We start from the raw sequence: 12,425 nt of genomic DNA, 5'->3' as shown, positions 1-12,425 counted from the left end.
GAAACACAATAACAGCCAAACCTTTCTGCTACATTTCATTACAAAATCGTCCTTTCCCACAGCTCTGCCTTAAACAAATATTCTAAGATTGGCAAATAAAAGCTGCAACAAAAAGGTTTTCTTCCCGAAGCAAGTTTCATCATCCAGCTAAAAATAATCAATACAAAGACTCGACGTTCTACTTCAGAGTACATCCTTTACATCCCTGTAGACGAAAAAAAGGAAAAAGTGAACCTCACTTCATTTCATCCAAATCAAAGTACCGTACCTGAGCGTTTCATTTTGTATCTTGCACCCAATGCTGCAGTTCATATATACAATACTCGTCAAAATCAACATTTTCATTTGCCTAAGTGTGTCCTATCTACAGCTCAGTTTTGTATCAGGTATAGAGGGTTTAAACCAGGGGTCTCAAACATGTGGCCCGGGGACCAAATGCAGCCCGCTAAAGGTTCCAATCTGGCCTGTGGGATGAATTTGTGAAGTGCAAAAATTCCACAGTCTTGAATTTAATTAAGCAAAAAAATTTAGCTTGAATTAAGAAAAAAAAAATCTTGAATTAAGCACAAAAAAAAAAATCTTCAATTAAGTAAAAAAAAATCTTCAATTAAGCCAAAAAAAAAGTCAAATTTAGCTAAAAGTCTTGAATTAAGCAAAAAAATCTTGAATTAATGACTTCAATTTTTTTTTGTTTTAGTGCAAAACATAACATTGAATTATGAAAATATTTACATTTACAAACTATCCTGTAATGATAAAATGTGAATAACCAGAACAAATATGAACAACCTGAAATGTCTAAAGAAAATTCAGCACAATTTGAACTCTTTTCTGCCTGTTCCTCAGTGTTTAGTGTCTTTGTAGATCTGATCCATAATGCACATGTAGAAATGATAAGTTGAGGCAGAATATTGTTACAATTGCACTGATTTTTCTTAAGAAATTTCAGTTTTTTCAGGTTATTCACATAGTTTATCAAAGTAAGTATTTTCATAATTTAATGGTGTGTTTTTTTGTACTAAAACAAAGACAAAAATTTGCAGTTGTCATTATTTATGGGTTATTATGCTATTATTTTACTGGTCCGGCCCACTGCAGATCAAATTGGGCTGAATGTGGAACCTGAAAGAAAATGAGTTTGAGAGCCTCGGTTTAAACTGTGGAGCCAGTTATCACAGGTTCTTGGAAAGAGCACATCAGAGATATTCTTTAAGAAATATTTAAGGAAATCAACTATATCGCATTGATATATATGTATATATTTCTATTGTCTTTCTTTTTAAATGAATTCTGAATGTTTATGGACTGTGGAAGTGTCATAACTTCTAGAATGTTTATGTATTTATAAGGAGGAGGCTTTAAAACAAGCCATTTTAGGCTTTCTGCCTCTAACGGCACCTTTACTGTTTTATTATGACTTAATCAATGTTATGTATGTGCAAAATAAATCAATAAATCATCTTGTTAAAGCAGTTCCAGTCCCCTTCTGCAGTGACATTAAACCTGCTCATATCTGCAGCTGATGGTGAGAAATATGTTCATTATCAATCAAATGTGCAATAATTTGGTTTTATCGCCCCGTACTTTTATTTATTCATTTATTTATTTTTCTGATACAGTACTCTATTTTACAAGTGTATATTTGTGTCTGTCTGTGCAAATAACTGTTTTTTATATGTTTTAGCTGTGTTTATGTTTTGTTTCTGTTTTTGTCCATGTCTTTTTTAACTCAGTGACTCAGGAAGAATTCAAGTGTAAACCCGGTGTGTCCATCCACTGTCATTGATCCAACCCCATGGGTTTTACTGGTGAACCAATGTTGTAGAAGATGACGGTGTTTCCATGGTAACTACGGAGCCTCTGAACATCCAAAAATGGTCATATCTGATGACCATGATAAGATGAAGAACTGTATTTTTCACCAATTATTGACATGGATTGATAGAATTAGTGGATCAACAGGTATTAAACAGTTCAGATCAGTCGATGGTTTTGGTCAGTGGTGGATGTTTGGGTCTTTATGGGTTAAGGATAATTAAGACCTTAATTTAAGACAATTACATTTAAGATGTTTTAAGGATCTGCAGAAACCCTGGTAATAGAAAAAAAGAACAAGAGCGATGGCTTCTTTATTCACACCCGTGCTGAAAAGTTCAAAGTATATACATAATATAATGTGCTGACAAAGGCTAACTGGGTTCATTCAAATGACAAACTAAATAAATGACTTCATATGAACATGCTCCTAATATGCATTTATGATCAGTAGAGTGTGTGTGTGTGTGTGTGTGTGTGTGTGCGCAAACACTACCTGGAGTATTAGCTTATCTGACTGTCCTCACAACACTGGAATCCAATGATAATCCAACTACACTGACGCCCATACAGTTGGAATAAAAGATGTTTTACTCTTCTTATAAAATGATTGTGATTATGTGATTTATTATTGATAAAGTGTAACTGGGTCCACTAAGCAGGTCCGGCTCCATTTCTGCTGATGACCCCCATCCCCTGGTCAGTCAGTTCCAGCTCTGACCATCTGGACGGAGATTCAAAGCAAGGTTCTAATAGTTTTGGATTTTTTATTATAGTTTAGTTTTATTTAGTTTTGACTTTTTTTTCTCTAATACAGTTAATTTTAATTCATTTTTAGAGCAGGTTTGCTAGTTTTTTATTAGTTTTCATTTTTTTCTAAATGCTTAGTTTTAGTTTCTTTATATCTTTTCTCTTCATCGTATTCAAATAAATCCCAGACAGGACTCTGCTGCTTTCTCCCAACTTTAGTCTCCATGTTTCCAGGTAGAGTGGGGACCAGAAGACGACTGGAAACCACAAGTGACGGACTGTCAAGTGTCGTATGGTGCCACTAGCTAAAATTGCTAGAGCAAAATAAATCGATTTCGTATCAATCCGACATTGCAAAAGACAAAAATGAAGGGAATTTTATCCATAATTTTTATCCGTTTTAGTTAGTTTTGTAAACACACAATACAGTTTCAGTTAGTTACCGTTTTTTCTTTCAATTATAGTTTTTATTTATTTCAGTTAACGAAAATGTTTTTTCAATTCTAGTTTTCGTCATTTTGTTAGTTTTCGTTAACGATAATAACCTTGATTCGAAGTCCTCAATTCTAGGACCAAGCGCTACAGGAACAGTTTTGTCCCTGCAGCTGTTTCTATTTTAACCCTTTCATGCATGAATTATGAGAACCTTAATCAAGATTTTTTTTCTTGAGTGTTTTTATTCCTCCTTAGGCATAAAAAAAAAAATAATGTGATTGAGTTTTCTTTTTCTATAGAGATACAAAAATATCCATGCATTTAATTTTTGAAGTAAAGAAACATGTGTTTAAAACCCAATATCAGAAAGTGATATGAAAACAATGAAACAAAAACATTTTTAATGCTGCTAATCTGATGTCTTCTCACATTTTAACATATTCTAATGCTAGTAATTACTCACCTCATGGAGATAATATGCAAAAAAAAAAAAAAAACCTTTTTGTCTAACAAATAACAATTGGTTTACACTAAAACATGTTAGTGCAGATCAGGTTTATCAAGAGCAGCCAAGTTACAGTAATGGTATGAATGTCAGGGTATGAGATGGTGCGTAAGTGTCCACTGTGTTGGCTGATATGAAACTAAAACAACAAAACCCATAAATATACAAGAGAACAGCTGTAGAATAACTGTCCACTGTAGTGACTTATGCATGAAAGGGTTAAATAAGCCTTGATGCACCTCGCTTTGTTTAAATTCTTGGGTTCTGGCTTATTTTAATGTGGTCTTAACTTATTTATCATTAATTTATTTATTGTCCCTTGTATTATATTATATCATGATGTTTTTATCATGCTTTTTACAGGTTTTATATTAGCATTTTTAGTGATATCTGATGACTTTCATTCATTTTAGTCAGTTTTTATCTTTTATTTTTACTGTTTTAACCATGATCAGTGAACTGCTGGTAGTACCTGTCCATGTCCTTTGTCTGTGCTGTTTTTAATCTGTCCCCTGTATGTGTCCTGCTGTTTTCATGTTTTTTGGGTTTGAGATGCCCTCTCCAGGCTGCAGAACAAATCTACCTACGGGTATTAATAAAGTCACCTTGAACCTTGAACTCAGTATGTGATCATTGCACCTAGTCAAATGTGGTTATTGGTGTGTAGAAATAGGAATAAAAAGAGGAATGTGTCTGAAATCAGAATTATTCCAACTTCAAGGGCAACAGAGTGTAGTCATCTGACAAACTGTAACACTCACTAGCAAAAAAAAAAATCTCAACACATTTCCTGCACCTGCTGTAAACTAATAAAAATGACTGAAAGTAGACATTCATATTGAAATCCAGAGTTTTCCCTTCTATTATAAGACTTAGCACCTGTGAGTGTTTTTGTACCACACCGAAGCTGAAGAAACAGGAAACTCTACCACTGAGGAGAGAGAACATCCCACATGAGCTCAAACAGAACGGATGTTTGTTGTATTTCAGCTTCATCATTAGTTTGTTTTGTGTTTCTTTGAGCTATTTTCTACACGGTGTAGTAATTTATGTTCAAAATGATGCAAAGATGCATAGTTTTGAGTCAAATACCAGCACCAAAAATCATCCAGCACTGCAAAAATCAAAGTCTTACCAAGTGTGTTTTTCTCATTTCTACTCAAAATATCTCATCACACTTAACCCCTACGGACCCAGTGTGACATTTGTGTCAGTTCCCAAATGAATTTTTTCTCTATATTTAACTGTCCTTAAGTGGTTTATCACCATTTATTGTAATATTATCTTGTGTATTTTGTATTTTTTCAGTGAAAATCATGTATTTTTCTGTATTTTATTTACTGATCATGTAGATGTTCATAAAAGCTCAGCATCAAAAAGAGAGAAAGCTGTATAAAAAGTGTCCTCTTCAGTCCAATCTCTCATTAATCGAACATAAACCAAGTGTGTCCATCCACTGCCATTGATCCAACTCCTTGGGTTTTACTGGTGAATCAATGTTGCAGAAGATGACAGTGTTTCCATGGTAACTACAGAGCCTCTGAACGTCCAAATAGGTCATATATGATGACCATGAAAAGATGAAGAACTGTATTTTACACCAATTATTCGCATGTATTGATAGAATTAATGCATAAACAGGAATTAAACAGTTTAGATCAGTAGATGGTTTTGGTCGGTGATGCACTTTGGGGTCTTTATGGGTTGAAATAAGACAGAATCACCTAAAGAGTAACTTTTCAGTGAGATATAAGAACTTATTTTTAGGCAATAGATCTGGTTAATCTTATTTCAAGAAATCTTGCCAAGATAATTTTCACTTGTTCCATTGGCAGATTTGTTTTGCTTGAATTACGCAAAAAAAAAAAAAAAATTGAATTGAATTGAGCAAAAAAAAAAAAAAAATCTGCCAAAGGAACAAGTGAAAATTATCTTGGTAAGATTTCTTGAAATAAGATTTTCCAGATCTATTGCCTAAAAAAATGTTCTTATATCTCACTGAAAAGTTCCTCTTTGGGTGATTCAGTCTTATTTTAAGTGTGATGAGATATTTGGACTAGAAATGAGAAAAATACACTTGGTAAGATTTGGATTTTTGCAGTGAAACATCTAGAGAAAACTCTGACTTTGAGTTGACTCCTATGTTATAAATTCCACCTGTTTGCTTCTGTTGGGTCTGTTTACAGGAGAGTGTTTGGTTCCTGGTAAATTGTCCATTATTGCAGCGACAGCGTCTGGTTTAATCTCCCGGAGGTCAGTGTTTCTCCTGCGTTCACCTCCTCTTCTACACTCAGACCCGCTCCGTCTTTTCTCTGAGGCGTTATGTTGCCGTTCTGAGCCGGTTTTCCTCTGCTCTGAGCCGCTCCTTCTCCTAAACCCCCCAGTCCTGAAGTCCAACACATCCCCCCTCAATCCAGGATGTTCCCTTCCGGCTCTGACGCTCTGGTCTCTGGCAGTGGACTGAAGCTTGTTGTTGTTATTAGCACCTTGGACGGGGTTTCGGATGTTTCCCACCGCCTGCATTCGCTTCATATGGCTGCTGCTGGTCCTCACGGGACTGCTGAACCGCTGAGTCCTGGAGGCCCGGTCCGCAGAGGGGTGCACCCGGCTCTCGCTGTAGCTCCTTTTGGGGAGCGACCCGGGCCCCCTGCGGTCCATCATGGGGCTCAGTCTGGAGTGGCGGGTCTGGATGTGGGCGGAGCGGCAGCAGGAGGTGGAGCAGGTGGAGTAGCGGATCCGGCAGAGGGTGCAGGAGCAGCCGGAGAGCAGGGCCGAGTGACTGGCCAGAGAGGACAGGAAGGTGAGGGGGAAGGCGCGCTGACACTGCAGGATGCACTTTGGAGAGCTGAGGCGTGACGAGGCGGCAGCGGGCGCTTTGTGGCAGCTGGATATCACCTCCGAACCAGCAGGTTTCCCACTTTCCTCCTGAACAGTCTGGATCTGGTTCCACTCCAGCTGCAGCAGCCTCTCCAGGTACCGCTCCAAAGGGCCAACGGGGCGGGGCCGAGGCGCCGCGCGGCCCTCCATGTTGTAGAAAACCGCCAGCTGACTGAGACTCCAGGAATTAAAAGGTGGAGGGAGGAAGTCTGGGAAGTTAAAATCCCCGTGGCAGTGGCTTCTGGGTCTGCAGTGGGAGGTGGGGGCGGAGGTGGGATCAGCTTCGATGACCTCCGGACGCAGGTCGAGCTTCGGGGGAACGCGATGACAGGGCGACACAGGAAGTCTCTCTGACTCTGACAGGTCGGAGTCACTGTCGCCGTCTCCGAGCGTGCTCAGACCTCCACCCTGCCTGTGGGGGGACAGACCCTGCAGCAGGTCAGGGCTGGAGTCCGACAGATGACGACAGGGAAATGCTGCCGTGTGTCTCCTCGCTCTGAACGCCGTCAGCTTCTGGTCTCTGGGCGGATGCTGCACCTTTGGCTCCACCCAGTCCTCTGCAGGGGACCTGGACTCTGAGGGGCCCTGAGCACTGAGGAGCAGGAGGGAATGCACATGCAGTTATGGGCACTTTAAATGTTCTATGTATTTTATTTTTATTTATTACTTCTGCCAAGGAGGTTACGTTTCACTGGTCTACAAGGAAAATGCTTCCAGAATAAAAGTAATGAAATTTTACCACATGAGAGTCACTGATAAAGAAAAATCGAGTCAAAAATGCTGGTTGGCTGAAGTTTCCAAGATACAGCCTTGGGTCAAAATGTGAAATTCAAGAATTAACGAGAGAATGGGTTTGACTCAAAAGGAATATTTGTCTCAGAGCTACAAGATCTACTTCAAAACACTGTCTGCACATTAGAATACATTCAGTTTACAGGTTCTATTTAGTGGAAGATTTATAAAACTATTATATAAATGTACATAAACCAATATATATGTGTAATAACACTTTATCATATACTTTGAAAACATCAGCAAACCGGCACTTTGTTATTTATTTTCCAATTAATCTTATTAAAATACATAACATTTAGCACATTTAATGTCTGAAGCAAATCATTTCTAAAAAATTGTAGACCAGTGTTTTCAGTGGGGTTTGTTTGTTTGTTCGTCTGTTAGCAAGATAACTCAAAAAGTTATGGATGGATTCTGATGAAATTTTCAGGAAATGTTGATACTGGCACAAGGAAAAAATGATAAAATTTTGGTGGTGATCTGGGGGGGGGGGGGTGTTGATCTGCCTTGGCGGAAGTGCTTTAGTAGTTTTCTTTTGTTTGTCTCAAATTTTGAAGTTATAAAAAAAGAACTTAAAAAAACAACAATAAAAGGAAGAAGTCAGTTACATTTGCACCCATAAATAGTCACTAATCACTGAAAAAGAAATGAAATACAACTAGAAGCACTCAGAGAGCGCAGACCTCCGCCAAGGCAGATCAGTGCCCCGGATTTGGATGAAAATTTCAGGAAATGTTGATACTGGCACAAGGAACAAATGATTAAATTTGGGTGGTGATTGGGGGTGGGGGGGCCACGGGGGCCCACTGATCTGCCTTGGCGGAGGTCTGCGCTCTACATGTGCTTTTCTAGAAAAGACAGTCCCACACCACCCCCGATCAGTGCACCCCATTAGATTATGAAAATATTTAATTTTATAAACTATCCAAATAAAAAAGATGTGAATAACCTGAAAAAAACTAAATTTCTTGAGAAACATAAGTGCAATTTTAACAATATTCTACCTCAACTTATCATTTCTACATGTGCATTAAGGATCAGATCTACAAAGACACTAAACACTGAGGAACAGGAAGAAAAGAGTTCAAATTGTGCTGAATTTTCTTTAGACATTTCAGGTTGTTCATACTTGTTCAGGATATTCACATTTTATTGTTACAGGATAGTTTGTAAATGTTAATATTTTCATAATCTAATGTTATTTTTGCACTAAAACAAAGACAAAAATTTGAAGCTGTCATTATTTATAGGCATAGTGTAATATTATTTTTTTCACATCAAACCAAGAAGAAAATATGGCGTCATTATTTTTTGTCGGTTCTTCTGCTGTTATTAATTTACTGCAGATCATATTGGTCTGTATGTGGAACCTGAACTAAAATGAGTTCAACAGCCTTGACTGTTGAATTTTTGCACTTTGTAAATTCATCCCACGGGCCGAATTGAAACCTTTGGCAGGACGCATGTTTGACACCCCTGCTTTAGAGGGCCGGATTTGGTCCACGAGCCACATGTTTGACACCTGTGATCTAGTTGAACCACCACCAAAAACTATCCCAAAGTGGTGTTTCTAAATATTTAGGCAGCACAAAATGTCAACAAATGTGTGACCAGGCACTGGCTCCAACCTGAACCACCTGATCTGGAAAAATGGGTAGATATTGTGAATGAAATTTGCCAGATGGAAAGACTAACCTTCTCCCTTCGGTTACAAATGAACAAATTTTCAAATCTATGGTCAAAGTGGATATTTTTTGTTTACACTTACCAAACACAATCTGTCGGAACCCTAAATGTACAAGAAATGACAATATAATGACAATGTGTCTGGAATTGTCTTGTTTTTTGTGTAATTAATTAATTCTACCTTTTGTATTTTATTTATTTATTTATTTATTTATTTTTCTTTTTTCTTTTTTTTTTTCTTTAGAGAGAGGAGGTCAAAGTCTCTTGGTCTTTCATATGTGTTTTCTTTATGTAACAATGCATCCATTGTTCATTGTTCAATTGTTTTGTTTATTAACAACAACAAAAAAAAAGAAAAACTGAAATGTTGAGAATGGAAAGATTGGTCATTGGTCACATACTTGTTACGTGACCACAATGTAATTTAAATGTATGTTGAACTTTTCTCAATATTTCTAAATAAAAATCTGAAAAAAAAAAAAAAAAAAAAAAGTCAACAAATGTCTCTTAAGCAGACTCACCTGTGTTTGGACATGTTGCTTTTGGTTGAAGGTGTGTGAGGCTTGTGCTTCTTCCTTTGCTGCAGCCTCTGTAATTACAAAACAGGTAATTATTACATCTACGCACATTTACAACTTGTCTTAGTCACTGTCTTTAAATACACATTTCTTACATTGTTATTTTCTTGGCTGGGGAGCATGTACTGTGGCTGCAGCGGCTTCCTTTGTGACTGCCTCCTGCCCATTTTGTTGCTAGAAATAGAAAAAAAAAGAAAAAATAAAAAAATACTAAACACAAGCAATGACCCAAAAAGGAAACACATAGAATCTAAACAGTATCAGGGACTGGACCGGTACTAGGGTGGACCGGAATGCATTCTATGTGGTGATGTGTTTATATAAGCGTTTCTAGATCAAAGTGCACAGATGCTCAAACTGCAGCATCTCCGCGTCGCCTGGAAACAGAAGAAGAGGTGATGCTGATGCTGATGCTGATGATGATGATGATGATGAAGGAGAGAGCATTCTTCATCAGTGGACATCACGCGGTGCTGTTACCTGGTCGCATTAGGCCTGTTGTTGTTGCTCCACGGCGCCTTCTTCTTCCATTCCGCCTCCCTGGTGGAAACCCTCTGCAGACATTGTTGTGGCACTCGCTCCTGCAGAATTGTGCCCATCCCCGCGCGCATCAGCCACCAATCAAATGGGCGAGTGGGATGTTCACGCGAAACACGGTGGTGGTGGTGTGGGCATAATGAGTGGGGACCGACACGCACTGAGAACACCCCCGTGTTGTTTTCACCAAATCCAAAAAGGTGGGATGTGCGGATGCGCAGAGTGTCCAGCAGGGGGCGGGGCAGAGCTGTGTGAGAGGATGATGAGGATGAAGAAGAAGAAGATGAAGAAGATGATGATGATGAAGGCCAGCTACCTGTTATTTAGAGAGATGTGAACATGTTATTAAAAAAATTGGCCTGGTTGGGGGGATTTTTTACTTACTTACTATTACTAATCGATGGATAAGATACATAATTGATTGACTTACAGACTGATTGATTGGTTTCTTCAATAATAAATACAATGACATGCATTCTTCCTCTTCCTTGTATTATTATTATTATTATTATCATTATCATTATTATTATTATTATTATTATTATTATTATTATTATTATTATTATTGTTGTTGTTGTTGTTGTTGTTATTAGTTTAGTTTAGTTTAGTTTAGTTTATTGTGGTCTATCCCAATTAATTAATTAATTAATTAACTTTGTAAAGCCCTGTGAGGCAACCATATTGTGATATAGGGCTCTGCGAATAAAATTGAATTGAACTGAATTAATTAACTGTATCAATAACAGTAAAAAGGGCAGCTTTAGCCAACATATTATATTTATATTATATTATATTATGTTATATTATGTTATATTATTCATTCATTAATTTTCTAAACCCGCTTTATCCTCACTAGGATCACGGGGGTCACTTGGAGCCTATCCCAGCTACACAGGTGTGAAGGCGGGGTACACTCTGGACAAGTCGCCACTTCATCTCAGGGCTGAACATATAGAGACAAACAATCACTCTCACATTCACACCTATGGGCAATTTAGATTAACCAATTAACCTTTCAGTGCCTGTCTTTGGATGGTGGGAGGAAGCTGGAGTACCCGGAGAGAACCCACGCAGACACGGGGAGAACATGCAAACTCCACACAGAAAGGTCCCACCCCCCGTCGACTGGTGTTGGAATCGAACCGAGGACCTTCTTGCTGTGAGGCATGAGTGCTAACCACTGCACCACCGTGTTGCCCAATATTATATTATATTATATTATATTATATTATATTATATTATATTATATTATATTATATTATATTATATTATGTTTATTTATTTCGAACATGCAAAGAAACAAAATAAAACAACACGAAGCAGATAAGACAAAAGCAAAATAACATTTAAATGAACAGAATCTATCTCCAAGCACATACAAGTCTGAATTTTGCATGGTCGAAAAGGAGTATAAACTTATTTAATCCTACTCCTCAGTGCTTTTATAGCTTTATCACTAACTTAATACAAGAATCAAACAATACAATTTTTCTAATTTTAGCATTAAACCATAACAAATACATAATGCAGTAACTGAATTATACACAATAAAATGTTCACGGCAGTACAGTCATACAAACAGACTCAACAATTCAACAGTTGTCTTCAGTAATTACATTGCTAATATCCTGCTGTAGTCCCCGGCCTGATGACAATAGGCACCCTCAAAAAAACAATATATTACAGCACATTAATTAAAAAGAGAGAGTTAAGACAGCTAAGAGACAAGATAAATCAATAAAGAGAAAAAGATATTATTATTATTATTATTATTATTATTATTATTATTATTTAGTGAGCAAACACTGAGTACAAGCTTAGATAAGCCTTCAACTTTGGAGAGCAGGACTCTACCAGTTATTGTTAAATCTCTTTGACTCCATAAATTAAATTTCTGCTGAATTAAGGAAATTAATGGAACTAAATTCTCATTTATTCTTGACATTTGATCTTTAACAATAATAACACCAAGGTTTTTAACTTTACTTTTCACTGGGATCCCTGAGATTTGTACATCATTGCAAATCTTGACTGGAAACAGATCACACTTGGACAAGTTAAGTTTTAAACCAGATGCAACTGAGAATATGTCTAAACATTTAATTGCAATATCACTTTGAGATCTATCCTTTAGAAAAAGAGTTGTATCATCTGCAAGCTGACTCAAAGACATTACTCTTCCTGCTGTTGTGATTCCTTTTAAGGGACTGTTTTTAATACAGGGTGACACAAAAAAAAAACGGGAACTTTTTAACAATCCAATAAAACCAAGAGTGATGGAAGAAAAATATTTTATTCATAGTAATTGAAACCTTAAAACATGCCATTTAAGAAACAATGATGGAATTTTCATTTTTTAAAAATTACTTCCTGTAGATGGCGTCCTCCTGTACGAATGCATTCTTGAAATCTGCTGTTGAGATTCCTCATTGACCGCTGCAACATCT

At 37.2% G+C, this 12,425-nt stretch overlaps 1 protein-coding gene across 1 annotated transcript; it reads right to left on the bottom strand.

Moving 5' to 3' along the window:
* Positions 1-5,557: 5,557 nt before the first annotated feature.
* Positions 5,558-10,159, bottom strand: LOC115419141 (uncharacterized). Its single transcript, XM_030133776.1, has 4 exons — positions 9,922-10,159; positions 9,537-9,615; positions 9,385-9,452; positions 5,558-6,974 (listed from the first exon to the last, which is right to left on the bottom strand). Exons 1-4 carry the CDS (start codon positions 10,050-10,052, stop codon positions 5,645-5,647), a joined length of 1,608 nt encoding a protein of 535 aa, XP_029989636.1. The 5' UTR covers positions 10,053-10,159; the 3' UTR covers positions 5,558-5,644.
* Between the last annotated feature and the right edge of the window lie 2,266 nt (positions 10,160-12,425).

The sequence above is a fragment of the Sphaeramia orbicularis genome, chromosome 5 (genome assembly GCF_902148855.1).
Source record: "Sphaeramia orbicularis chromosome 5, fSphaOr1.1, whole genome shotgun sequence".
In the NCBI taxonomy this organism is placed as follows: domain Eukaryota; kingdom Metazoa; phylum Chordata; class Actinopteri; order Kurtiformes; family Apogonidae; genus Sphaeramia; species Sphaeramia orbicularis.
This window is presented reverse-complemented; position numbering and strand designations above follow the sequence as displayed.